Source organism: Catharus ustulatus, chromosome 6 (genome assembly GCF_009819885.2).
Source record: "Catharus ustulatus isolate bCatUst1 chromosome 6, bCatUst1.pri.v2, whole genome shotgun sequence".
NCBI lineage: Eukaryota > Metazoa > Chordata > Aves > Passeriformes > Turdidae > Catharus > Catharus ustulatus.
Window position 1 is genome coordinate 34246905 of NC_046226.1, and position 27920 is coordinate 34274824.

A 27920-nucleotide genomic window follows, 5' to 3' on the forward strand; every position below is an offset into this window, starting at 1 on the left:
ATCAGTCTACATGATCAGTAATGGTTCCTTCACAGTGCTAGAAAAAGGCTGTGACAATGGGAATGAAAAGAACAGGGAAACTTTTTAAGCATGTAAGAAAACTTGGGGGTGAGCACATCACTTTTCAGTTAAGGCATTCACAGGAACAGGCAGTGATGCAGGGAACACGGCAATACCGTATGTGTAAGAGACAGCAGAGCTGCTTGCCTAACTTTTTGTTAAACAGCCAGCGACCTGAAGCTTTACTGGAAAAAATGCATTAGAAGGGACAAAGCCAAGCGCAACCACTACCAACACTTCAGACTGAAACACTAGATGTGGTGTTTAATTCCAGCTCTGGTAAATTCCAGGAAGGGCTAGGCAATCTAGAGAGGCCAGATACTGATTGTCAGTCAGTACCAGCAGAAGGAGACTGCCCATGGCTAAGCACAGCCTGGTCTGGGGAGAGAGCTGTCTGGTAGCTGGAATGCTGCTGGCCTGGGCTCCTGAGAGCCTGAGGCACTTGGAAAATCCCAAACAGAAGTCACAGTGGGGGCTTCCATCCGTAGTCCCATTCACAGAGCTCGAGGACTAATTCCTTCAGCTGTAGATATGAATGCAAAGACTTCATCCAGTTTCCTTTCTTTTACTGTGTATATTTCCCTAATCCCTCCTTCTTGTCATTGCTGTACTAGCTGCTACTCTGTCCCCTGACTAAAATCTGGCTCAAATTTTGACAACAGTTTAGGGTATCTCTGTTTGAAAGGCTCTAGACTGAGAGCATTTTTAGATTTTAGCTTCAGCTGTACTAATGGGTGCTCACTTCCTTTAAAAGGTATCCTGCAGCATCCTACCTCTATTAACCACAAAGTAATATCCATGGGACTCTGATCAAGGAGGTATCAGTTGCCCTAGGACACAAGAGACCTGGCTGTTGGGTAAAACAAATCCAGAGGGTGTGTAGGACCCTGCTGAACCTGATCTCAGGGTCTCCAGAAATTCTATGTCTGAACAGAAATATCTGCTCTGGATCTGCATCTGTCCAGATTGACACAGAAACGGAGAGAACCTGCAAAGACCACATTCATCCCTGAAATACAGAAAAAAGCCGTCACACTATACAAAAGTATCGTTCATTACCAGTGAAACTCCATCTTAAGTCCATTGTTAATCTTGAAAAACAAGTTTTGCCATACATTCTTCCCTCCCTCATCACTCCTTTGTGGTCTTAAGCCCAGTAAATCAATAGTAGTGAATGTCCTTTGGACATCTTGAGACTATCCAGACAGAGTTGCCATTAGCCAGTATTTTACTAGAGCGTATAATTTGGCCTTGTTCCTAACCCCAGCCTGTTAACCCTTGTACTCTCCTCTTGGTGCGATTCTAAGGCCTGAATGGCTCCTGTAGGTTTCTGCCGTATCCCATCCTTTAAACTGGCATGCGTGGAGCCCTCTGCCAGGTAGAATTGTTGGCTAATCGGCGTCATTGTCCTAGTAAATCACCCGGGGTGGAAGGCTAACAGCTCTGCAGCACTGTTTGCAAAGAGAGGAGGTGGAGGGGGAATGGATTGCAGGGCTGGTAAAATGGGAAGCATGCCCTCAGGTACTGGATGCACAAAGCATTTAGTCTGCCAGCAAACAATGGCTATGGAGTGGGAATGAAGGAAACAGACGGGAAATAACATGCTTCCAACACCTCTGTAGGAAGACTAATTCCAGTTAGGAACTGTACAACAGTTAGCTCTCAGATCGGGGTGCGGCAGGAGCTGGCAGAGCAGAGAAATTCCACCCGCGGCACTCACCGCCCTCAACCCTTTGCTGGAGCAGGGGCAGAGCTCTGCGGGTACAGATCCTGCAGCACTGCTTCCCACTCGGAATCACGCTGCTCCTTCACCGCCGTTTTAAAGAGAAACGTTTTGTCCCCGAACGCGACCCACACCCTTCTCAGCCCATTCACGGCTTCAGGAGCAGCGGCACAAGGACAGCCAGTAGATGGCACAAGCCAGAGCCAAGCCTGCTCGGCGAGGAATCCTGGCCTTCCTGGCGGGAATATTCCTCCTCCTCCTCACCCCCTTGTTTGGCAACCACAGGTGGGCACGCACAACACTCGCGCAGAGATGTGATGTCACCAAGTACAATAAAGTTTATCTTCACAAGCCACTGGGATATCCTTGGATGAAAAGCCATGTGTTAAACTGACAAAAACGTAATTAATAATAAAGAAGTGCCACAACCAACCAAAAAAATACACTCTGGTTTTTGGGGGGTGATGCAGCCAGTTGCTGAAATGCAGCTAATTGCAGCTCTCAACTTCCACGTGTGCCCCCTGGTGCACGCAGTTGTGTGCTGTAGGATAAGGCTTCTTTCCCCTAGGAGGAAAATGTGGTAAGAGAACGTGCTAGCACATTCAGATCACATTGTGCCTAATATGCAAAGAATGAAAGAAGAGTTCGGGTGCGAAGGGACCCTAAAAATCATCAGTTACAAACTCCTGCCATGTGAGGTGTCATCAGTAACTTGGCTTTATAAAGGGCGTCAGCCTTGAAGCCTTGTATGTACACAAGTTGTTTGGGCAATGTAACAATCTCTAGTACAGTATTTCAAAAGTAACAAATTTATTTACCTATAGGAAGATTCCAACACCTGTGGCCATTTGGTTGTTGGTTCTTCTGTTGAACTGTCAGAGCAGAAGGCATCACACAAACCTGTTTGCAAGGACTGCAGAAAGAATCCTTTTGCCATTTATTCAAACAGCCACTGCTGGCCATGACAGTAAAATCTTATCCGGTCCTCCAGAATTAGTCAGCCTCTGGTCACTTACACATCATAACTGGCTTCCACTTTACATTTTCTTGCTTCTATACAGGTGTCTCTACAAATAAATTTCTTTGTGATCATGTCAGAAAGACTGCTTGAACAACAGCAACAACAAACAAAACTGCAAAGTAAGCCAGAAAAAGGTTTGATTTTATTAGGAATGGTACATTTAAATACATGTAAGACTTTGGGATTAATTTACATATTTTTTCCAAAAATGTTTCCCTTCTTTGACAATACAGAAGTTAAAAAAAACCCATCTAATTCCAAATTGTAAGAACAACAGTATTTGCAATGGAAATTTCTATTAATCAAAACAACTGTGCATTCCGGAGATTTTGACTACACTTTTCCTGGGATTTTTTTGCTGCTGTCATTACTAAAATAACCTTCCTTTCCATCAAGACTATTGCTAGTCATACACATGTTATTCAGTATCACACTTTTGGGTATGAAAGCTATGTCACTTTTATAAACATCAAAAACATGGACATGCATATTGACATTTCTGTGCAGTTTTATGAAGTCACCTGTCAAATAAGGCCTATACATACAATACCACATACTAATGAATTACTGTAAAATTATTATAATGGATTCCCAATAAACCTGACATCTGGATGGTATGTCTCATTTTAACAGAAAATTCCAGCTTTCATTACTGCTTAACATTGTATTAATTCATTATCCAAGTGAGCAATATTCAACTAACCAACGTGTATTCCTGAAAGTCTCTTGCAAATTAAGCATATTGTCAAGGTCATGTAAAGCTGGAACTTAAAACAGCCTGTTAAGCCAAGCAACGGGGAAAAAGGGGAACTCTAAACTAATTTCATCTGGTCCATTCATTCTCGCACAGAAAAGTAGCCACAGAACCTTAAAGGAATTAAATCTATACTTCCTGTTCTCGGACTTAATACCAAGGACAAAAGCTAACATAGTATTTTGGAAGTCAAAGGCCTTGGAGGTGGAGGGGAAAGAAGGGGCAAGAGAGGGAGAAAGCAGCGTATTGTCTCATCCCATTACCTCAGCATTATGTGTACATAATATATCTATGATAGAAATGTTTACTAATAGCAGGGAAAAAAATAAAAAAGACTTCCCACTCCAGACTTCACTGAAAGAAGAAAGCTGACAGCCAGCCCCTCCTCACAGAGATGGCCTATTTGATGACAGGCACTTTGGCAATGTAAGAGGAGGTCACCCTTTCATCATGTTAACTCTTCCCCTCCCAGTTCTCATATATAACTTGCCTCAAGTCTTCAAGAAACTTGAATCAAATTAATTAATACATGTCTCAGAGCAGGTTAACTACGGCTATGAGCAGAGCTCGACCTAGAACGAGATTTTCTTTTAGAAGAAGAGGGAGAGGGGGAAGAAGCTATCAAGCTGGAGCGGTGGCTTTTGTGGGAGTAACTCTTTTTAGGAGTACGACTGCGAGAACGAGAGCGGGATCGAGAGCGAGAGCGGGATCGAGAGCGAGAGCGGGACCTGGAGCGGGACCTTGACCTGGAGCGGGACCGGCTGTCCGATCTGGAAGATCCTGTAGACCTGGACCTGCTGCGAGATCTTGAGTAACTCCTTGAGCGAGATCTGCTTCTAGAGAAACATAATTAAAAGCTGTAGTCTCACCTAGTACTAAATTTAAAATAGTTGAGAATTTTATGTGATTATCTCGTACACACAGCACTTCCATCTGAAAGCGTTATTCACAGCATTCAGTAATTTCACAGTGCTGACAGATTTCTGCTATGCTCCATCGTGACAGCAGCTTCTTAGGTCAAGGCTATCAAGAACTGCTGGCCTTGACATTCTCTGCTAACATGGCAAAATACGAATTGCCTAATAAAAGACACCTCTCCTCAGCTCCTGCCAGGAGGAGAGAAACCAATTTTTAGGCAGGGGAGTCTGTATCAAAGAACTCTTTGTCAGCATACACCCCGCCTTGAAATATCATTTACTTTATCAAAAAAACCACAGAAATGAAACTTTATACCTGTGGTGTTTATTCTCTCTAGAACTGCCATGCAAATTAGTAAGAGTTCCTTTCAAGAGGCTAAGATAGTCTCTAAAGGTGTGCATCACCAGCACACTTTAAGGCCTTGGAGTTTTAACATCTCCACTAGTAATGCATCCGTGTTTTCATGGAAAGAAATGGATTTATTTTTAAAAGAAACAATGAAAGAGCTGCAGCCAACGTGCTTTTTTAATGACTGAACAGCAGAACTGCTTAGGAACAATGCACGCAAGCTAACTGATTCTCTTTTATTCTCCTGAACAAGTTGGTTTTCACAACTATTTCACAGGACTGTGAAACAGCTTTCTTTTAAATGAAACATTTTTAATTCCAAAATTCATGTTTCTAAAAAGTTCTTTCTTTACAATACCACATTTTATCTTAAAAAAAATCTTTACCCTCATCCAGAAGTGTTCTATTTACCCTGTTTCAGCAAGTTAGTTCTTATCTTAATCTGTTTACATTGACAAAAAGTGGTTCTGTGCAGTGATATTTAGCTTGGGGCCAAAAAACTAGATAATCAAACTTTGACATCAATACTACCCAAATCCATGCCCTCAGCAGAATTTTATCATGTCAGGTGACATACCTATGCCTTCTGTGGTCTTCAGTCAGTTTAATTCTGCGTCCATTCAGCTCAGTGCCATCCAGTTTTTCCAGTGCACTCTTCATGTCACTGTAAGATGCAAACTCCACAACCCTGTATACCATAACGAAATAAAGGAAAAGTTTCAGAGAAACAAAATAAAAGTGAGGAAAGCAAGTCTGGCCCTTTTTAATCTGTTGATTCACAACTTTCTGTGTTATCTTCTGAAAGCTACTTTTTAACATGGTTAATAGGAAAATGTGATACCAACAGTCCTAGCCATCCATACATCTCACATCTTCTTACACAATACCAGAACTGCTATCTGCAGAGATGGAGAAAATACAGGAAGCTAAACAAACCTGCATCAGCTAAGGAAATATCTTTCAGTGCTCCACTGAACTGCATTCCAAAGCTGTTCACAAAACACAGTAAGTCTGCAGACTCTTCTGCCCTATTTAAGAATTTTAACAGTGAACAGAAAAATCCAGTCTTTGTGGTTTTTTAATTTTTAATTAAAAAAAAAAAAGGTTTAAGTTGCATTGGTTTGCAGTGGCCCTAGTTTTGCCAGCATAGACACTCTATTCACATTTCCTTCTCTCCTGCTTTGTTGTGCAGGACCTTTGTAATCTGCAGAACAGAGAGTGGGCAGGTAGGTATTCCCCATGGAAATTTGTTATACTCAGTTCCCATGACTTTGCTGCTCCAGTAAAGCAGCCATGGACAGGAGGTGTTTCAGCCTCAGGACTCAGATCATAAATGATTATATAAAAGTAAGACAGCAGGACTTAATATTTGAAAGGAATTCTCCCTTTTCTGCTAGAACAAATTGTTTTTATGACAGAGAATAGAGTTCAATACTGAACTTCTACTGACAGTTTGTGTTTTGGATTTTTAGGTTCTTCAATGGGAGAAATTTCAGCATCTAGATTTATATTTAATTTCTTCTGTATTACAAGAAAAATCATGCCCATAATAGTTTCAGCTACCATATCACACAAAGACACAAAATGAACTTACCCTTCATTCCTGTTGTTTCTGTGTGCATCCACATAGGTGACCTCCCCTGCCTTTCTCATGACATCTTTCAAGTCCTACAGCAAAAGTTAACATTTTAGTTTGAACAGGACACAAATCAGTCAGGTAGCAGAATACTCCCCTAAAACTTTCTCTGCTAAAACTGCTTAATGCTTTTTAGTTTCTATATATAAAAATACATATCATATAGAAAAAAGTTTCTGAAACAGCTTATGTAATAGCAGCTGCATATAGAAAGGATCCATCATTTTACAGCTACAGTGAATAAAACACTGCTTTCAAGATAATCCTACATCCCAAAACCAGCCAGTAGGAAAACACAATGCAATACTTAAAATACCACCAACATGTCCCCTGAAATCAGAACTATAGGAGATGAGAAGTGCAGTAGTACTAAATGCAGATTTTCATAACTAACACCCCCGCTAAATGACATTCCAATAAATGTAGACAAATTCAACCTTTATGCTCACCTCCCCCAGCTTCAAAGCAAAATTAAAAGCAAAAAGATGTAATTAAAATGTAATTTAAAATTTTACAAAGGAAATTTTGTTCTTAAGTTTCATTTGAGTATCCATCACGCTACAGTGTCACATCAATAGACATCCTTGTCTTAAACTTAACAGAGGCTAAACATGGACAAGTAAAATTACTTGCTTAGCAGTAGGAGAAAACACAAAGAAAGAAGGCAAAAGGTCACTAAAAAGCTAAACATCAGTCTAAGTTAAGGCAGTATGTTTACCCAACAGTATCTGGTATTTTACAATCCCAGACTACTTACCGCAGCACACCACAAGTGGCAGGTGATATAAGAAGGTACCTTAAGCAAAGAGTTGCTTGTCCAATACCTAGCTGGCCAAGAGGAACTCTCTTACATGAGAAAGGCAGTGATGGCTCATAGCAATATGCTTCACGGAGGTACCAGAGGCCCTGAAAGCACTGGACATACTCTCCAGTCTCCAGAAGTGGCTAAAGAACCCGAGGATGATCTGTGCTAGCCAATCGAGATCAAACCCAGGCAAACCAAGATCTAGACTGCCAAAAAACAGGAGTGTCATAGGAACCAAAAGGAAAATTCAGAACAGGCCAAACCCTAGAATTTCAGCCACTAGAAAACCCCCAAATCTTTGGTTCTTTTTCCTCCACACAAGAAAAATGAAGGTTAACCAAATCAAGGTTGTTAGAAGAGGTTCAAAATGCACTTGGTTAGAAATACGCTTAAGGAACAGAAGACTACAGAACAAAAAGCCAAGAAAAAACTTTAGAACATTTGCCACAACATAAAAAAGCTTAGTTTTATCTAGTATTTTAATTCCACTGTTTCATGTTACAAACTGGCATGTGCAATGTAGCAGATATTTTCCTTGTTTCAGGGGTCTTAATATAAAGAAACCCTAACAGCAAATGAAAATTGGTCCCTACTACTACCATTATAAACACTACTTCAAATTACCTCAGCTTAGAGAGGATGGACAAAACTTTGGCTCTGCTCAAATCAATGAGAATTAAACCAGACCAGGACTGGTAAGTCAAAAGGAAGTTAGAAAATGTTAATCTACGTAATTATTTTCCAAATCAGTAACTTTAGACTTTAAGGTTGCAGCTCCCCCAGTCTTTCCACACTATATGTTGAATCCTAAGAAACACTTAACATGAAATATCATTTGTAATTGCAATGTCAACATGATTAACATGACAACATTATTGCTCAGAAGAGAAGAAGTGTGCATGTGTTATGTAAATTCAACATTCTGTTATTAGGGGAATGTTTTAAAGTTACCTGGTATTACCTAACCAGTGGAACAATCAAATTTTATCTTAAGTTTACCATTCTGGGTCACCTTAAATGGCACAAGAAAACCCTGTTGTCCTTAAGAGTAAAAAGAAATAAGATGTAGGACAACCGTAAATAGGAAAAACACATATTAAATAATAATCTTGATGGAACACAGATCTACTTTTCTCAACTGCTTGAAAATTTGATACTGGAAAACTGATGAGGGTGGTTGGAAAGCTCTGAACATGCTGAAATATGTTTGCTAAAAAAAAAAGGAGAGTTCTAACAGTTTGTCTGCTATTTAGAGATGGGATTATCTATTAACAATATAGTCAACAATCTGAGGAAACTGATCAGAATACAAACTTTTCTGGCTTTTTCTATGTTTATATGTCCAACACAGTAACTTTTAAGGGACAGAGATGTTCTCAAAGTATGGGGATCCAGACACACCAAAGATTAAATTCTGCGCGTAAATTTAAAAGCAAGGTTCCCTAACGAGTGTGCTTCCTAGCAGGGATTAGAAGAGAAGAATAATGGCACTACTGTTAATGGATTAGCTATTTTAATGTTTTGTAAGCAGCATAGTTAAAAGTTAAAACACTTTAGTTAGTACCAAAGCAGTACAACTTCAAAAGTAAATGCAGCTTTTATACGATTGTTACCTTCAAATGATGTCTATTTAGGCAGGTATCAAAAAGTCTCTTATGTTAACTTATCGAGACATTAAAACATTTAATTAGAATACTAAAAGATTCACCAGTATGAAATCTGAATTGGGTGGGTTTCAGATTAAAATGTAAGTACACATAAAGCCATTATAAATATTCATAAGTAAAAGAAAGTTACAAAAATGTTAATTTTTTTTCAAGTTATGCATTTAACACTAAACAGCATATAGGATTTATTTTCCTTAACACTCCATTACACCTTACTTCTCTGGTCCCTACTGTTGCTTCCGAGTGACAATCTCTTCATATATGTAACTGCACAGCAAACCCAGAAGATATTTAGATTAAATCCAGTTGATCATCACATCAACTCAGCTGGTTTTTTTTAGTTATTCAATAATTAACACAATTGTACTGTTATGAACCCTTTGAACCTGTCATGCAGAAGATAAACAAACTGAGTTCAACGGTTTATCTGCATGGATTGCACCCAACTCTTATGAAACACATCAGCAGAGCTCCAGGCAAGCCAAGAAGCCTCCTTGCGGGGAAGTAGTTCCAAGACCGAGGCTTTGAACATTCAACTGTTCCACTCCATCTTTCAGGACATAGATTAATGTCTCTTTATTCAAAGAATATAAAGGTTAATGATCAAGACTAAACTCCACTATTCACTCACCTTTTGTAAATAGCATCTGTTGCTATGTCCTTACAAAGTGAACTTTCTATACACTGTATACTACACAGAACACAACTAAAAGAAATTCATTACATGGCTATTCTGTTAAAAGCCAGCTAAATATTAGCAAAACATTAGCGAGAGGTGAAAAAACAACAACGAAAAAAGAAAGGTGGTAAGAAAGCTTCAAGTGACAAGTGCTGAAAGTTTGGGTTTTTAAAAGAAAAATCTACAATATGCATACTCGACACAGTAGCTCTCTTCAAATTCCCTCTATTAATGATGTAGTACCAGAATTCTCAATCATGAATTGGGTCACAAACATAGTTTGCAAAACAAGACTATAAATTTTAATCAAAACAAAGGCATGCACTTCCAGGTGTAACAATACAAAAGGATGACATAGTCTGAATGAATGCAATGTTTTAATATCTTAGAAACAATCTAGAGTCTTCCAAAGTTTTATCAGTTGGCAAACAGAAGTAAGACTCAGTTCCCAACTACAAAATCTAGGTACAAAACCATCTACGCTGCTTTGCAACAAAAGAATTCTGTAAGTCCTTGAATGCTAATTTTTAGCAATCCCTGAAGCTTCTTTCTTATTTTTTGTTCACATTAAATATTTATGATGGCTTTATTAAGAAATTAGGCTGAAAGTAGTCTACTTACGGAGTAGTAAAATAAGGGGTAAAAAAGAGAAGATGCTAACTCACCTGCCAGCTGATACGGGAAGAAAGGTTTTCCACAATGATCCTGTGTTCAGTACGAACAGGAGGCCCATACCGGCTGGAAGAATTCAAAGGAAAGAAAAAAAATTCTCCAGTGCAAGGAATTCAAAACTTAAGAAATCTGATGTTTTCCACAGTTTGCTGAAAGATTTAAGTCATTTCATTATTGCTGGACTGCAGACTTGATTCTTCCTAGTTATATTTAAGACCCTACTAGAAGAGTGTCCAAATTTTTTTCAGAACACCCAGATCTTCCAAGTATTTTAACAAGAGTACCCAGAGTCACAAAACTGGGAGGATGAGTCTCATTTTTTCCATTACTGTAAACCACAGTCTCTTCCTGTCTAGCACTAGCAATCTGACATGAACATGACAATGTCAGATGCCCATGACCTTCCATCAAGCAACCTTGCTACTTTGGAAGTCCACTTTTAGCCAGGACCTCAGACCATTTATTCCACACCAAGGTTACTGCCACTAAAGTAATAAAAATGTAATTAGCATGCTTGCATATGCAAATTACATGTTCCACACATTGGTTGGTAACTGGCAGCAATTGACTTTGCAACAAATATGAAGGTTTATGTCCCTTTTATCTTTGTCTTTCTTCCAAACTCTACTCTGCATAGGCCATAGCTATGAAAGTTTCTACAGAGTAAATTCTTCCACACATACTTCCTTCACACAGGTAGATATAAACTACAAAGACATAATGTGTACGTCTGGCAGAATATATGGAAATCTGCAGAACTTTCACTGCAAGTTGGCACAAGGTTCACCACTGGCATTAATCACTGAAAGTGAACAACTCCACAAATACTGTGTGTCCTCTGGAGGTATTCTAGAGATGAGCTGTGTCCTGGTTTTCACATTCCATTGCTGGACAGAGACTCACTCTCCTGCCTGGTCAGCAAACTTAGTCAACTGGTATTTACTAACATGCGCAGAAGTGTTTATCTTGTGCCCTAGCTCTGTTCCTTTTCTAGGCTATGCTGATATGAACATTTTGATAACCATACAACTGGAAATGTGAAAACTCAGTTACACAGTAAGTACCTTGAATTACTGCTACTTATCATGTATTATCTACTTATCATGTAAGCTCACTTTGGGACAAAAGCCACAACAGAGAAGCTCTGCATTTTTCTTGAATTAGTGTTAAAATCAGCCAATCCAACTGCAGCAATACTCGTTCACATCATTTACACGACAGTAGGAAGCAAGACCAGAGTAGTGCCTACAATATGGCAAAGGCACATTTCTTAAAAGGTTTGTGAACCTCTCCAAGACAGCTAAATTGCTTTAAAATTCCCATTCTCCTCAGCCTCAGAAGGCAAATAATAGTAATGAACCTGCAAGGTTTGAGAACACAGAACTTCTTTCATGAAGCTATACAAGGAAACAGAGCTGGATCCCTAAATCACAAAAAGAAAACTCCAGTTCTTTTGCTACTGGAAAGGAAAAAGGAGAGCCCAGACCACTGACCTAGATCCACTCTGCGACTGGTAATAACTGAACCGTTGTGAGAATCTTCCTCTTCCTCTTCGAGCTCGAGCGTGTTCAATTGTGACCCTTATGACAGGAACAAAACAAAACAAGCACATAAAACATTAGAACAACAAACTTAAAGTACTTGACATTGACTTAAATCTTTCACAACTGGAAGCAAATGTGCACAAACAAGAATTATCTTGCCCTTGCAAGCAATGATTTATAACACAACCACTGGCACTTCTTAAAGAGCCAGACCAGCCTTTTTTCTCATTCACCTCCCTCGGATTTTCATGAAAATTGTCACAAGTCTGTACTTCAGACTCGAACACTTGAATTTGCTCAACCAGAGCCCAGGAGTAATCACAGAAAGAAAAGAGTACTAAAATAATTAACTGCAACCTAATGACCTAAAATACAGCTTCCATGACCACAACAAAAATCACTGCAACATAACAATGACTATAGTCCACATTGCTGCAAAATGAAGGGCAACGATCCCAATGGTAACAGGCTATCATCAGCCTAAATAAGTTCAATTCACTCTTACTAATACTGCTAATGACAAGATCCTGAATTACCTTTAAAACAGAACTAAGTGCAAGTAGAGAAAACAGTCAGCCCTGCTCCAAACCACTCCTCCTCCAGTCCCAAACTAATCTTTGCCTTAAACAAGACTGGATCCCAATGAATACCTTTAAAGCTATGGAAGGTATATCCCTCCACAGAACCACAGGAAACGTGTGGCAGAGCACTTTGTCTATTCTTAAGGGAAATTACGGTATCACACTTACCTTTCATCACACAGCTCTTTACCATTTAGTTCATAAATTGCATCATCAGCATCCCTGTGGTCTTCAAATTCCTAAAAAGAAAACAGGAATAAAAAGTGTTTTCCCTCGCAGTCTATGCAAATACTAATAAACACGCTTTCTTCAGAAATTTTACATTTCCACAGTGAGTATCATCAAGAATTTTGAATAAGGAAGCTAATTCCTAGTACATTTACGACTTGAAAGCCATGATGTTCCTATTCACGATAATTTCTTCTCCCTCAATCCCACAAACTCCTTTTGCCTCCCCAATTGTTTCAGTATAACTATTTGAAGGACCTATATGAAATAAACTAATTATATTACCTGGTTTGCTACAGAAATACTAAAATCCTTTTGGGAATAAGTGGGAAAAATTACTCAAGGCATGCAATTTAAAACACAGCTCCACATACTAGAAAATGGAATGTAACAGCATGAGCTGATCAAATGCAGGAGAGTTGTGCACTCCCAAAACTCTCAACATTAAATTCTTACTGAACCAGCAAAGAAAGAGTAAACCAGAAAAAAAAACCCCTCCTATTTTTTTTCTGAGTGAATCCAGTTCATGAGCTGGGCAAAAAGGTGCCCATGTAAGTAGAGTGTGAAACATAAGCCCTTCTTCAGCACTGGCCACCTGCGGGTCCAGATCAGCTATAACAAGCATAATTCCATTTACTGTTGCAATGGAATCTGTCACTTCGCTTTTGGCAGAAATGCTGCTTTAGTCAGCCCAAGTAGCCTCTGCCCACTACCCAGCCCACTAGTTCTTGGCAAAGCTGCTTGCACAGCTCTGCAGGAAACTAGGTCAAGAAACCTACCCAGATGAAAAACAGCACACTTTGTGCAGGAGGTGGGTGAAAAAGTGTTATTTTTCACCAAATCAGCTTCCAGGTAGGTTCATTATATGTGGTTGGATAACTGCAGCAATACCATGAGAGGCAAGGGGACAAAGGAAAGAAATAAAGCAGAGAGAGCAAGCAGCTGGGTAGGGACTGCTGGCAGCAATAGTGCAGATGGAGAGAAAAAATTGTGGAACTGCAACTTGCAAGGAATTAACAACAGAGAAGCTTCTCAAGTGGAAGAAAGTGCTTGCATAACTATAAACTGCTTTTCAGAAGCAATATTGGCTTAAGCAATCTACTCCATTCTGCACTGAAATTCGTTTCACTACCAAGTGAAACATCACACATCCTTGCATGATGATGCAAAGATTATCTTAAGACACTTAATTTAGGTCCAGCATTTAAAAGTGTCAATAGCTGGCAACTACAAGTCCTATTACATCAGTTACTTTCTAACAAACTGAACATCTACAAGTCTATCTAGCTTCATGGTCTGAAATTTGAAAACACTACGCCCTGAAATCTACAAAATTTAAGTAAATATTATCTTCAAAGATTAATTTCAATCAAGACAACAAAACACGCTTTTAACACTATAACAATGTTTACTTGGTTTTGTAATATGTTTTTATAAATACAGGTCTTAAATAACAGAAAATAAAGATGAACTGACAGCACATGGCCAGTGAAGGGCCGTGAAGGACAATGCCATTCCACGTATTTATAAATGACATGGACGACGGGATCAAGCACAGCTTCACCAATTTTGTGTCTGACACCAAAGTGGAAGGAGAAATAGATATACCAGAATAAAAAACCATCCCTCATAAAGACCTTGACAGGCTGAAAGATTAAGCAAGCAAGAATCACAAGTCTTAACAAAAGATAAAACATGAAGTACTGCATGTGGCGTAAGACAATCCTAAGCAATAGAATGCGCTGGGGGTTGAGTGGCTGGAGTGTAGCTCTGATGAAAAGGACATGGAAATCCTAGTGGAGAGTCAGCTAAGCATGAGTCAGCAGCGTGGCCTTGCTGCAATGAAAGCAAATCATATCCTGGGCTGCATCTGTAGGAGTACAATCAGCAGACCAAGGGGTGCTATTATTCCACCCTACTTGGCATTCATTAGGCCACACCTGGAACACTGTGTCCAGTTTTGGTCCTCCAGCTCATAAAAGACATTGAAAAAATGGACTGAGACTAGCAGAGAGCCACCAAAATGCATCAGAAGGTTGGATAATAAAGAAACATTGAGAGAGCTGTGTTTGTTCAGCAGGAAGAAAAGGCTGCTCTAAGGGAATTCAGAGTCTTCCAAAATCTAGAACACAGTTACACAAACAATGGAAGTGATTTCTGATATGGGTGCACAATGATGGGATGACAAGTACGGGAGGGAACTTGTTCAGCTGCAAAGAAAAAAAACAACTATCCTGAGAACAACTAAATTTTAACATAAATTTATGAGACAATTATTCCAGCTTATTAGTGATCTTCAAAAAGAAAATGGTTCCACCTAGGAACTAGAGAGGAGGGAGGATTGACTAGCTCGCTTACAAGAGCTGAACAGAAGTTGTTCCTAAATGAGTCAACAGCCCTGCCCAGCAACACTCAAAGAAAGGGGACTGAGAAATAGCAGCAATTGGAAAGACAGCCTGAAATAAACTCAGGCTCGTGTCTACATCAGCCATTTACCTCCGGACTTTTAAGAGACAGGCATTTTACCTACTGGAGTCAACAAGAAGCTGCTCAGAATGCAAGGGAATCAGGAACTACCATGTGTAGGAGTTAAGGAGCAATATACACATGAAACTAAAGCAGGCAAAGCCTGTCCTTTTGTTCGTTTCCAATAACCTCACTCAAGGGACTGACCCTGGCAGAAAGAGTGGCATGTAAGCCTGCCATAGTGCAAGGGCAGTATTAGCCTTTCAAGTCTGAACTAAGTGCTGCACAACAGCTAATTCTCAGTTCTCATGAGATAATAGCTAAAACAGGCTGATCTTGAGTCCATCTGTGAACCTGTAAAGCTGCAAAATGTGGACATTTAGGAGCACAGAGCTCTAGAAAGTAGTGGTAGGTAACTGAGATACAATGAACTGTCTACTTCATTTAACAGTCTGACAGACATACATGCCCTAAAAACATGTACTGATGATTAGTCTGTTGAATTTTAGCTGCACAAGACTTCAAAGATGTGCTGCTTGGATCCACTAGCCAGCACTGATTACACCTGTTGTCTTAACCAACTACTCTGCTTTTATGTCAGGCCATTATTTAAGAAATATGACCAAGCAGACTACAAGGGGTGAGACAGGAGCTTAAGTGGCTCTGAATAAACTTTTCCTCCGGGTCAAAATTTCATACTGCCATAAGGAGATACTTATACAGTCTTCAGAAACAAGGAGTAAATTTTAAATCCATGGAAGACTAAAATCAAACTAGGTACTGGAATACTACCAAGATTTTGAGCAAAACCTGGTCGAAACTGTAATCCAAAATTATGAAAAGCATTCTGAAATGTGTATTAATATTTTCTGTTTTCCACTGCAACTACTGCTAGTTTAAACATCTTCCTTTCCTTGACATCATCCTAGTGAGGTCAGTACCTGCAAGCAAGGGCAAGGAAAAGAAAGGTGTTACTTACCACAAACCCAAATCCATTTTTCAGATGGATTTCCCGTATGCGACCATATCCTTTGAAGAATTTCTCTACATCCCGTTCACGAGCACGTGAGCTCAAGTGTCCAACAAAGACACGGCAGCCACTCATCTTAAGGTTGATGCTAAAAAAGGAAACAGCACCGTTTATCAGATTAGCAAACTTAAAATAGGGTGATTAAGATCACTTTTACATCTCAGAAATCTTGGTTAAATAGGATTTGATTTTACTGTCCTCCAGGTATACACATTAAAAGCCCGATTCTCTACAACCAGAAAAGTAATGAAATCCTGTCTTTGCTGCCTTCTAGCAGAACCTACAAGGAACTTCCAGTTTTGTACTTTTTGGTCATAAAATTTAAAATCCCAAATCTGTAACTTCAAAGATTTTACTGGATTAGCAGCTGCTGAAAAAAAAAAGCACAAAATTCTTACGCTAATCATTAGCATAACAACATAAAACATTCTCAAAATTTTTCCTTTCACCTAGAAAAATCTCTACAATAAAATTTTATTAACACACAAAAGATAAATGGTAGTCATCAAATTATTTCTATTTCCAGTAACCATAAATGTAACTCATTGTAACAGTCCATCTGCGTTTTGAAGATTAATTTTGCATTATGAGATTTCGACAATGGCAAAAATAAAAAGACTGTTTGGGGCATTTAAATTTTTAAAGCTATCAACTGATCCAGGGTATATAATCTGAGATATTCTATGTAATATTTACATAATTTGTGTAAACATTTTTTACCTTAAGGTGTCATTTTTTCAGTTTATGTTGCTTAAATTTTTTTAAGATCTTGTAACTGGAAAATATTAATTATTTGGCTCACTCAATGAGCTTGCTGTCATAGAAAAAAACAAAGAATCTGAGTCCTGAGGAATGGAAATATGACGTGATCTTGCACTACAATATGGGCCTCTAAAGCAGGTAGAGTAAACAGACAACATGACATGTTAGCTGCGAAAATAACTCCAGTCAGTCTGGATGGAGTATTTTGAATTAATCTGATTTACCTTCTCTATTAACTTACACTCATTAGGTTTCTGTTGAATACTTTCTTCACTCAGACTTACCGTGCCATCAGAGAAGTGCCAGAGTTTTTGAAGCCCGGGTACTGGGCTTTTCATGGGGTGAGGGGTTGAACTGTGGCAGCACTTACTTAGACTGGCCTCAGCCATCCCCGAACCTCGGAAGAGCCTACGCTGCCCTTTGTAGCCATTCTCTCCTTTGTGCCCACACGTGCATTTTGATGCCCACACGGAAATCCAGTTCAAGGGGCTGGTTCACCTCCCTCGCGGAGTGCCCAGTCTTCCAACACACGGTTTCCCTGGCGCACCCTTACCACGCAAACGCTGGCCAGGCTAGCAGTGGGCATTAAGGGAAAGGCAGGCCCTTGTAGAGGAAGGACAGCCTTACGTAACTGCATGCTTTAAAACACGGCAAGAAGAGCCACTTCGGCAACAGCGTTCATTTTGGGAACAACAGAGACTTGAAAAATTAAAATGACTGCGTAACTGCTGATCGCTATTTTTAGTTCTAGGAAAATAAAGCGGGGAGAAGAATCACAGAAGGAAACGGCCACGGGGTGGGTGGGTGGAACTTACCACTACTGAAACGGTCAAATAAATGTACGAAAGAGGCACGAACAACCCATCCGCGCGTTATTTACGCGTAATCAGAGAGCACAATGGATGCGAGAGCTGTATTGACACCTGCGAGGCGCGGAGCTTCACTCGTCGCTCCTACCACAATCTAACAGAGCTCGCTCGCTGGCGACTCAGTAAATGCGGAAAAGCCCTCGGGAAGCACGGACCCGTAGCAAGCGGCCATCTGCTCCTCCCTCCTTTCGAGAAGCGAAGAGAATCCGGGACTGCGCCAGGCCTGCGGCCTGCCCAAGGCAGACGGGCCTTCTTTACAGGCCCGCCGCCATCACGGCGCCGGCCCACGCAGCAGCGCCAGCCCCTTCGGCTCTTCGAAGCTTTGCGCTCGCCTCCAATCCGCGACGGCTCCTCCCGGCCATCTCGCCGGCATCAGCCCTCCCCATCGGGGCAGCGATGAATCGCGCCCCCCTCCACCCCCCCTCCTCCTCCCCCCTGCCCCCCCGCCCCGGCCGCGGCCTCGTCGAGCGCCCGGGCCTGCGGCGCCGCGCGGCGCCAGCGCGGCCTCCGCCCGCGGCTCCCCGGCCTCGGCCTTTTGCCCCCCCGCCGCAGGGTACCGCCGCTAGAACCCCGCCGGTGGCTCCCCGCGCCCGTCCCGGCCCCCCCGCCGTGGTGGGGCGGCCACGCACCGTCGCGGAGCGGCGAGTCCTGCGGGCCGTGAGGGAACCGCTCTGCGGCCGCGGCGACAATGGCTGCCGGCTGCTCCACCGACCGACCGTCGCGCGACCGCCGCGCCTGCGCACAGCCGCCAGCCCCGCCCCGCCCCGCCCGCAGCGCGCCGCGCGGCACGACGGGAGATGTAGGCGCAATGGCGGGGGGGCAATGGCGGGGAGTTGCGAGGCCATCTCGCTCCAACCCTCCGCCACGGGCATGGACACTTCCCCTCGGTGTTCAGAGCTTGGCCTCGCACACTGCCGGGGATGGGGTATCCACAGCTTCCCTGAGCAGCCGGTTCGTGATGAACTGCCTGTGACTTTTTGACTGAGACACGGCAAAACAGACAATTGTGCTTAACGAGTGAATGAGAAAAGTCACACGTCCAGAGAATTCATCTCAAGTGTTGCACTGCGGCCAGCCCCTTGCTACCATCTTCTCTTCGGCGCACAGAATTGCAGCGCTCTGGGTAACGCCGCAATATTGTTAATCGCTGACACCAGGGGGAAACCTTGGCTGGGGAAAAGCGTCTCGTGGAGATCCAGGCCTGTATGGCAGGAACAGTTTTTCCATGAATAAACAGCACACTACTTTCCTGCTTTATCAGTATCAGATACATTCACTTTATGGACTTCTTACAATGTAATTAATGACAGTTCACAGTATGATGACCAAGAAAAATTACCTGTTTTGTCAATGCAGCCTAGCTTGTTAAGTCTTTGCTGTCCCAAAGCTTAAAATATAACTAGAGTTTGGTTTGCCTGTTTTTCCCTCTTGTCTGACAGCATCATGCTGGATTTAACTGGAGTAAGAATCTAAGTTGCATTTATGATATTGTATGTTAGATTCAGGCATCATTCAAATTTATTGTCCTCTCTTGGAGGGAGACAACCTATACATTAAACATCCATATAATAAACAGAATCTTTTAGGTTGGAAGTGATCCTTTGAGATCATCTGGCCTATTCCCCCAGGCTTGCCCAGGACTATGTCCAGCCAGCTTTTTAGTATCTCTCCAGATGGAGACTCCACAGCCTCTCTGGACAACCTGACCTAGTGTTTGACTACCCTTAGAGTAGAAAAAAAGTATTTTCTTTTGTTCAGATGAAGTGTCATGGGTTTCAGTTGTCCGTGGATGCTACTGAGAAGAGTCTGGCACCCTCCTCTTCATTCCCTGCCATTCAGGTATTGATACACATTCAGCTTTCTCCAGGCTGAACAATCCCAGCTCTCTTGGCCTCTCCTTCCATGAGAGGTGCTCCAGTCTCACAGTCATGTTTGTGGTGATGTGCTGGAATTGCTTCAGTAAGTCCATGTCTCTCTTGTGGACATAGCATTCCAGATGTGGCCTCACCAGTGCTGTGTAGAGGAGCAGGATCACTTTGCTTGACCCTCCAGTGATGCCTTGGCTAATGCAGCCCAGGATGCTGCTGACTTTTGCCACAAGGCAGCTGATGTGAACTCTTAGTGGTAAGAAAATGCAGAAATATGACAAGAGAACACAGCTAGCTGTAATTAAAAAAGAAAATGTGAGTAGCTGTAGCTGGTGCAAGTATGCCTTACAACTCTGAATACAATGTTTAGTTGTAAGGCTGCTTTACTTCTTTATTTGATAAGAGAGTCCAGGACACTCAAAATGGCAGTGCTGTGACTTTTTGTGCAAATTCTATGTAGGTGGTAGAGCTGGACTACTACAGGAGCAGCAGTAAAGTCTCTGTGTGACTGTGTGCTTGAACTGCTGTATTAAGAAGCTCAGAAACAGAAAAAAGCTCCTTAGGTGGCAGTCTTGGAATGGTATAGATGTAATAGGGATTGGAGTTACTGGCAATGATGAAGATAGTTATGCTAGAAGCCCAATTAATGCCTTTTCGGTTTTATCCTGCTTCTCTTCAGCCTCTGGGATCATGTCAGCAGGGAAGAATGTGGCTGTGCATCTGGAACACAGCTCCGGCTGCTCCGGTAGTGCCTGAGCCAGGCTGCAGTCCTGCTTTCCCTTTCTTGGTTGTGGACATTCTTCATGGGTGGTAAAAGGCATGAAATATATCAGTAGGAGAATCTGCAGCATTGCCTCTTGTGTGTGAGTAGTGTTTCTGGAAGCTATCACGTACAAAATCAACTTTAGTAATGACGCTGTGTTTTAGCTCCTTCGTTACTTTGCTTGCAGAAAAAGATTGGTCTCTCAGAAGTACATCTGAAAGCCCACTGGGAACTATTACTGTCCTGACTGCGCATCTACAAATGTAAACAAACACTTATCTGGAATCAGAATACTTAAAAACCACAATCTGTTTATTGTTGGGGTAAATTAACTGCTTTCTTACTTCCCTGAAGAAGAAATTTTATTTTCTCTGTTCCCAGAAAGCAGGATGCTGTGGCTCAGCAGATTAAATATTATGTCCTATTCATTAAGGAGAGGTGTAGGTCTGAACATCCTGCCCCTGCTCAGCAGAAATGCACCTGGCTGCAACTGGAAAGCCAGAGCCTTCTTCCACCTGGGATCCAAAGGATGGTCTTGTCTCCAAGAAGAGTGCCAACTTCTGTCTGTAACGAGAACTAACTAGGGCTTATTCTTTTCTTTGGCTGCCAAAAGGTATGTTCAGATCAACAGCTACATTTTGTAAAATGGCTTATCATTTAAAATACTCATTACTTTGGAAGCTCAGGTTTGCTGTCTTCCTCAGATTGAAGATTCAGGCTCCCACCCACCAGAATGTCCTAACCACAGTGTGAGCCTGTGGTGTGGAGGAGGGAGGCTCCTCTCACTCCAATTCTGCCACTATGGAGCAGACAGCTGAGGGAGAGCAAGTATAAGGAGAGCCTAGTGGTTGGGGTGCTGAGAGGAGCATGCTAGGGCCTGTTTCCTATCCTAAGGGTCCTTATCCTGTGGCTGTTTAATAGGAAATACCTAAAAAATACCTCTGTCAGGGAACAGAAATGCAGCATTCTTTCTGCAAACCCATTGCTTAAACCATGAGGATATGGGCTCATGCTTTCTCTCCTATTGCTTGAATACTTAATTATTTCAGAGAGGGACTGAGTGAGGGCTGAGGAGATGCTCTCTGGCCCATCCTATTAGGTTTCCTGCTGGTTAGGGTGTAGGGCAGAAACAGAGGTGTGCAGAGAAGGTTTAGGTGCAAGAGGGTGAAGCCTAGTGAGCAATATGTCCAGACTTGAGCACCAGAACAGACACTGTTTGGACTGCAATTGTAAATAAAGGCTTCATATTTCTACCTTCCAGTGACATCTAGCTCTTTTCCTCCCCTTTGCCTTCTTTATCTGCCCAGTGGGAGCAACACCGGATGTTTCCTTTAGGAGTAGTGAGGGATTGTGCCTTTGCAGACAGTCTGAGGGTCGGGGTCACTGAGGAATGATGACAACTAGAGGTCCTCAATATTTCACTTGAGTGCTGGCTGGGCCACCAGGGTATGAACTACTGACTAATAGAAAGTGGGTGGAAAGACACTTGCTGAGAAGAGGTAAGATAATGACAGGAGTTGGGGCAGTTTCTGCCAACAGTTTTTCATGTATGTCCCAGAAGTCAAAGCAAAGAACAAAACAAAACAAAACTGAGACCCTATTTCTTGGCTGTTGCATGGTATTCAAAGTTGGGAAGAATCTATTTTAATATCTTATTGATGAGATCTAGACTGTAGTAGCTCTGAGCCCTCAGAATATAGAAAAGATATTTTTCTCCTTTCATTTTCAGTAGGTTTAAATTGCTGAGATTTAAATCTTCTGAAATAGCCTTAGAGCAGCCGTCCCTGTACAAGATGCAATAATCCAGTTTCATCCTTTGCAATGGCTGACTTCTCTACTGACTGCAGCACTTAGCACATTTTCTGAGGGTCTGCTGGGGAGTGTTCTGATTACCTGTTTGCATCAGGATATGCCCTAGACTTTGTTAATCTATGTTTACTATGCTAAGACTTTCCCAGCAGCTTAGTGCTAATGCAGTGGATTTTAAGGGTTTGCACAGTAGCAACTCTTTCAGTAGCCAGTCACCTCAAGGGTTTAATTAATTCAACAGGATTAAGTTTTTTCATACTTGGCTACCATAGGGGTGGAAAAAGCCTGTCCTACCTTTGTGTCTGTAGTGCAAGTAATGTTGTACAAGTACTCTTCTTGTTATGGTATGAAAATTGTATTTGCATTCTGTTTTCTTAACAAAGGCATTTTAGTTCAAGCTGTTCCTTTTCACAGCCATTACAACCCCCCACCCTCTCCTTTATTTCCCTGATAAGACCAGTCAGTCTGATTCGTCTGGACGCAATCTCCATGGATATATTAATACTTCTTTGAAACCAAGTTCATTCAAGGTTGCAGACTAGTTTCCTTTCATTGTCTTCTGAGACTCCTGGCTCTGCTCCTGCACTGCTCCAAACCAGATGCTGGCAGCACTGAAGACATGCAAGGGTCACAAGACAGATTTGAGAGGCTTTGGGAAATGTGGTTGACATTCTGGCAGGCAAGACAAGACCCATGTTGTTTGAGCACTGAAGTGTTTTCTGCCCCTGTACTATCAGACAGTCACGCTGAATAAGGCAGGTCATTGAGATCTCAGAGCCAAAGATATCAAAGATATCATGAAGGGACTTTCTTGGTTGATTTCTACAAAAAGTATTATTTCAATTTCCACACCTGAAATAGCGAGTATGGGAGGCTGACAGAAATGGCTTACCCCTGAATGGAAGGAGTGAGCTTGAAGTGGATTGTCCACTTTTTCTGTTCCTGTTCTGGCAAAGGGGCAGTCACTGAAATGCAAACAGCCGCTTCCAGAGACGAATTTCATCAAGGCTGATGCCAGGCCTTGGCTAAAGAGTGGCATGTTAGCTGCAAAACCATGAGCCTAATACCAAAAGCTGCTTTCACATTTCAGCATACTAACTGCCACAGTCTGTTAGGCCACACAATTGCAAGATAAATCTCGTGCTGCAAATGAGGAAGGTGAATGTCTTGCAGCAGGTCACGTAAGTTCTAGCCAGTTTGTCAGAGGCCATGCCTCTGAAGAAACATGCCGGTGTATTTTAGGCACACCTATTGCCAATATTTTTAACCCTATACAAGTATTCAGAAGCATGGACTAGACCTTTCTATTGCTGTTGACATCTCAGTTTCACCAAAGCAGTGCTGGGGTGCCAACTTCCACAAGGCTGGAGCCCACACATTGCCACCAATCTGTGGTGTCAGCAGGGATAAGCCACCTGTTTTCTGTCGTAAAACTGGGAATACTTACACCTAGCTGGTGTTTTGTGTGAAACCTGTCACACATTGCAACACTGCCACAGCTCAGAAAAAGATTTTTATGAAGACTTTCTGGAATCTCCAAGCATGGACTTGCAGAGCACTGTCACCAGGTCATTCAACATAATTTGGCTTCATTCTCAGTGGTAGCAGACCTGGGCCCCAAGTGATGGCCCAAGTGGCAGCCATGCACTTTTCCACCCCTTTTTCAAAATAACATGGATCTTTTTCTCCAGACAGTGGTAATTTAATAGCCCAACAGATATTCCCATTCTCCTCCCACACCAGTTTTATTGTTTAAATAAATAAATAAAAAAATTAAAATATCATTGCATCTTCTGGGAGGAGGCACAACCTACAGAGATAATTTTTTTTTAAATCAGATTTTTTGACAGTGCAAATGTCCTTTTTCAGGTGCAGCAAACCAAGGATAGGGCAGCTACTGTAGAAGAGGATTACCAAAGCAAGGGCAATGGATATTCAGAGGCAAACTTCAATGTAAGTTATCTGTTCAGGCCTCTAGTCATCCTCTTTGCGGTTTTAGCTTTCAAACAGATAACCTATGCTATGTACTTTAAAACATGGCAATAGAAATCAACATACCACACTTTTGAAGAGGGCAGTCCCATTTGCAGCAAAGTAGTAGTGACATAGCTGAAAATGAGTTTGCAAGTGGATTAAATACTGCTGGGGCTTCAAGTCCTACATTACTGACAACTCATACCAACCCCTCCACGCAACACAGGAGGCTTCAGCTCAATTCCTCATTAACAACAAAATTATAGCTAAGTTACACAAAGTGTCACCTTTGAAGAAAAACTGTGTTGAATGCAGGCTGGACTCATTTATGTATGAAGCTAAATGGCATTTATTTGCATGCCCCCTGTAAATTCATAATCCAGCCTACACGAGAATGCACATCTTGGTGCATGCTGGAAAGAAGCGTGGTAGCAGACATTAGCATCCTTTCTCCAAATGCAGTAGGCTGATGCTGTCATGTTTTGGGGTAGATCACAATGTGCTGCTGTGATTTTTATTGTTTTACTGAAGGTCAGGAATGAACCAGAAACCTGTGCTGAACCTCAACCCACCATGTACAATACCTTCCTCAGGACTCTGCTCTGGGGAACAGAGGACGATGTTACCAAGGAGCTCTTTGTGAATCGGCCCACGAATCCACCATTCCTGCAGTCATTACTTCAAAATAAAATCTGGTATGTGCTTATACCTATAAAACACTTACTTGAAACACATCATGAAGCAGTAATGTTATTTTGCTCCTAACCCTGTTTCCTAAAAAAGTTGTGGAGGGCAGGAAATGTACCTGTAACATGAGATGGATGGAAGGGATTGGCTGCTTCTCTTTGCCCATTTCTGGACACATGGGTGCATGTGTTAGTTTATGACTCAATGAAAGTCCCACAGGAGTTGTCCTGAAAGCTGGCTTCTTTTGTATGTCCAACAGAAAGATGACCTCTGGAGGAATCTATGATGGCAGAAGATGTGCTACCAAAATCAGTCAGATGTTCAATATTGGGCATGGAACAGTAGATGGATTTTTCATGGCTGGTTTACGATATGGTGGCTGTTTGTACAGCTCTAGTAACTAATTCTGTGCTAGTTTTTAAGGAGTAATAAGAATATTGCTTCTAAAAGGGTGCTAATAAAGGTGTATTGTGGATTTAAAGTGGCCATTAAGCTGTGAAAATTTCAACATTATTCAGCAAGAATGAAAAGGCTATGGGGCTCAGAATATACCTTTCAATGTAGTGTAATTTCAGTTAAAACATTAATTTTGGACTCTTCTTATGTTCAACTAAATAGTATTAAACTATTTTGCTATACAAATGAATAAAGTCTAGAGTTGTTATCACAAGAAGTTTTTAATATGGTTTGTGACAAGCAATATCAAAGTTATCAACTCTCAAGCTTCATGTTCTGAAACCAGACAACTCTCAGCAACAAAAAAAGTTGTGCACTGATAAACATAGGAGGCATATTGTATTTTTTAATTAAATATGAAAACATGAGCTGTGTACATTATTTTTTCCCTAGAAAACACAGCAATTTCAAAAGTTTATCATAAAATATTTTCATGAAATGAGTGAACCAGCAAACACATGCACTTGTGTGCCTTCCCCCCTCCCAAGATAAACGTGATAAGAGAGACATACGCAAATGTAATAGTTAACAGAACAAGTGGAGTTTTGTCATAGTTTGGTTCTTTTTGGAAAGGATGGAATGTAACATTGTGCTTGACTTTCTATGTCACAACAAAAAATATTTGGTGCAATATTTTAACATTTTCTTTTTAAGTTTCAATCTGGTGGAGAAAAATACCTTTTTCTATAATAAAATATGTCTGTTCTTTTTAAAACGTAACTTTTTTGCACAAAATAATTTTGTAAACTGTTATTTCAAGGGCAAGGTAGGCGGTCCCATGTCATTGTCCTCCCCCCCACTTAAAAATGTGATCTGTTATCTGAAGCAAAACAGGAAAACACAAAAAAGAGCGGAGCAGAGGTTGCTTTGCAAAGAGAAAATAGGGTGTATTGGACGGGGGAGAGGGGAGGGAGCGTGTGGTGCGACAGAAAAAAGTTAAAGGTCACTTTCGCCATAGAGCGCTGTGGAGAAGGACATGTAGTCCAGGGCACCGGGCACAGCATCGCGGCCAGTGTAGGGAGCCATCCTGGCAATGCAGTATTCAGCCTGGTCAGGAGGCAGCTCCCGCCGCAGCTCGTCCACAGTGATGTAGTTCTGCAAAGAGCACAAATGGTAAGGCATCGTCACTTTCTGCAAACTCACCTTCCTCTGGGGGACAACCACCCCTGTCCCACCAGAGCAGCAGGCAACACTCAGGGACAGGATCCTAACAACTGGAGCTGTGCTGTACACTCACACAGAGAGCACTTACACTCCGGGAGGACATGCACTCCTTCCCTACTGTTTGCCAAGTAAATGGTTTTTACAACAAAGATTGGTTTTGCATGAGAGATGCTGGTGCAGCTAAAGAAAGACCTGGAGGTAAGTCAGGCGAGTTGTTAGTGTTAAGACTGTGCCTCCCTGTTGACAAATTACTGCTGAAAGTAAATGGGAGGAAGCAGAAATTTAATTTGGATGCTGACGCAGGAGTTAACAGCTGCTTGTGCTGCTTGGGAGTTGCCATTCCCTCTCTTCAGAGAAAGGGAAGGGGCCATCCCCACTAGTTCTTGCTAGGGCACCCAATGCAGCCAGCAGACAAGGGAACACTTTGTATTGCTTCCCCAGTTCCAGCAACAGTCTCTTTACTGCAGTCACTTTTAATAAGCAAGCAAAACTTAAGTAAATTCAGCTTCTGGAGACTTGCTGCACTGAACTGAGCTAACCTGACTTCTCTCCATGCAGTAGGTAACAGTAGTTGCCTGTTTGCTAATCATAATCACTATGTTGTCTTTAGCTAACTGACTCAAGGCCATTTGCAGTCCGAGCAATAGCTCAGGTTTCACACCATCCCTCTCTCTCCTGTGACTTCTTATAATTTCTTTTTCCCTTTCACTTTCATGACTTGGGTATGAGGGATTTTTCTTCATAATGCAATATTAATTCATGTTACAGTCACAAGAGCATGTTAAATACTGACAAGTATATGTAACATACTGTACAGAGTAAACAAATTAATTAGTAATGCTGCATCTTGAAGTACCTATTTATTCAGTGGTTAGCTGATCTGAATAACATGGAATTGTCAGGCCTCAAAAGAAAATAGAACTGGCTTCAGTCAGGCACATGTCTAAAGGATGTATCATGAGTTTCTAGATTACTATAAGATTCTTAGTGAAAAATGGAAACCAGTACTGGATTCAAGGGAGACTCATTACAATCTGAGAAATGGTATCCAACATTTCATGTGAGATAACTACATGATCATTAGCACATAAAGAGATACGTTAATATTACATGTACATATTATTTGTTCAGTTATAGAAAAGATTAGAGGGCATTGTTATCTAAGAAAAATAAGATTACATTTTTTATCAGCTGCTTCCCCTGATGATGTAAATTCCAAAAATGAATATTTTTCATATCACTCAGAGTTTTCCTACATTCAACCAATTTCTGTGGTTAAAAGATGTTCCCCCTGCAGATACAGCATATATTCAATGAAAATCTATTGACTGTATACCCTCAATGAAAATCTATTGATTGTATAACAACTGATAGTGAATGTAGATCTGAGAAAGGTCATCTCAAGTTTACATCTGACAGTAATGAAGTTTTCAAGA

At 41.4% G+C, this 27920-nt stretch overlaps 3 protein-coding genes across 11 annotated transcripts in view; 1 reads left to right on the forward strand and 2 right to left on the reverse strand.

The window, feature by feature from the left end:
• Positions 1 to 2924: 2924 nt before the first annotated feature.
• Positions 2925 to 18502, reverse strand: LOC116997503 (serine/arginine-rich splicing factor 5-like). Of its 2 annotated transcripts, none has more exons than XM_033062341.1 (8): positions 18393 to 18502; positions 16082 to 16220; positions 12577 to 12647; positions 11777 to 11863; positions 10277 to 10349; positions 6419 to 6492; positions 5402 to 5512; positions 2925 to 4394 (listed from the first exon to the last, which is right to left on the reverse strand). In XM_033062341.1, the coding sequence occupies exons 2-8, from the start codon at positions 16205 to 16207 to the stop codon at positions 4103 to 4105; spliced, it is 834 nt and encodes a 277-aa protein (XP_032918232.1). In that variant the 5' UTR covers positions 16208 to 16220; positions 18393 to 18502; the 3' UTR covers positions 2925 to 4102. The 2 variants fall into 2 exon arrangements, with proteins under 2 accessions (XP_032918232.1, XP_032918230.1); XM_033062339.2 differs by lacking the exon at positions 18393 to 18502 and adding an exon at positions 17710 to 17806.
• A 79-nt stretch (positions 18503 to 18581) lies between these two features.
• LOC116997423 lies at positions 18582 to 26053 on the forward strand. 3 transcript variants are annotated; one of them, XM_033062111.1, is made up of 4 exons: positions 18582 to 18886; positions 24073 to 24156; positions 24709 to 24872; positions 25124 to 26053. In XM_033062111.1, coding segments are annotated over exons 1-4 (351 nt in total). In that variant the 5' UTR covers positions 18582 to 18784; the 3' UTR covers positions 25125 to 26053. The 3 variants fall into 3 exon arrangements, 2 of the variants coding, with proteins under 2 accessions (XP_032918002.1, XP_032918001.1); XR_004418182.1 differs by lacking the exon at positions 18582 to 18886 and adding an exon at positions 20107 to 21007; XM_033062110.1 differs by having other exon boundaries at positions 24709 to 26053.
• The window catches only part of ACTN1 (actinin alpha 1), an 87400-nt gene continuing 85002 nt past the window's right edge, over positions 25523 to 27920 (reverse strand). For all 6 annotated transcript variants that reach the window (XM_033062104.1, XM_033062108.2, XM_033062106.2 and 3 more), the window contains one exon: positions 25523 to 26415. In XM_033062104.1, the coding sequence (XP_032917995.1) occupies positions 26257 to 26415 (159 nt within the window). In that variant the 3' untranslated portion in view covers positions 25523 to 26256. The remainder of the gene's footprint in view (positions 26416 to 27920) is intronic.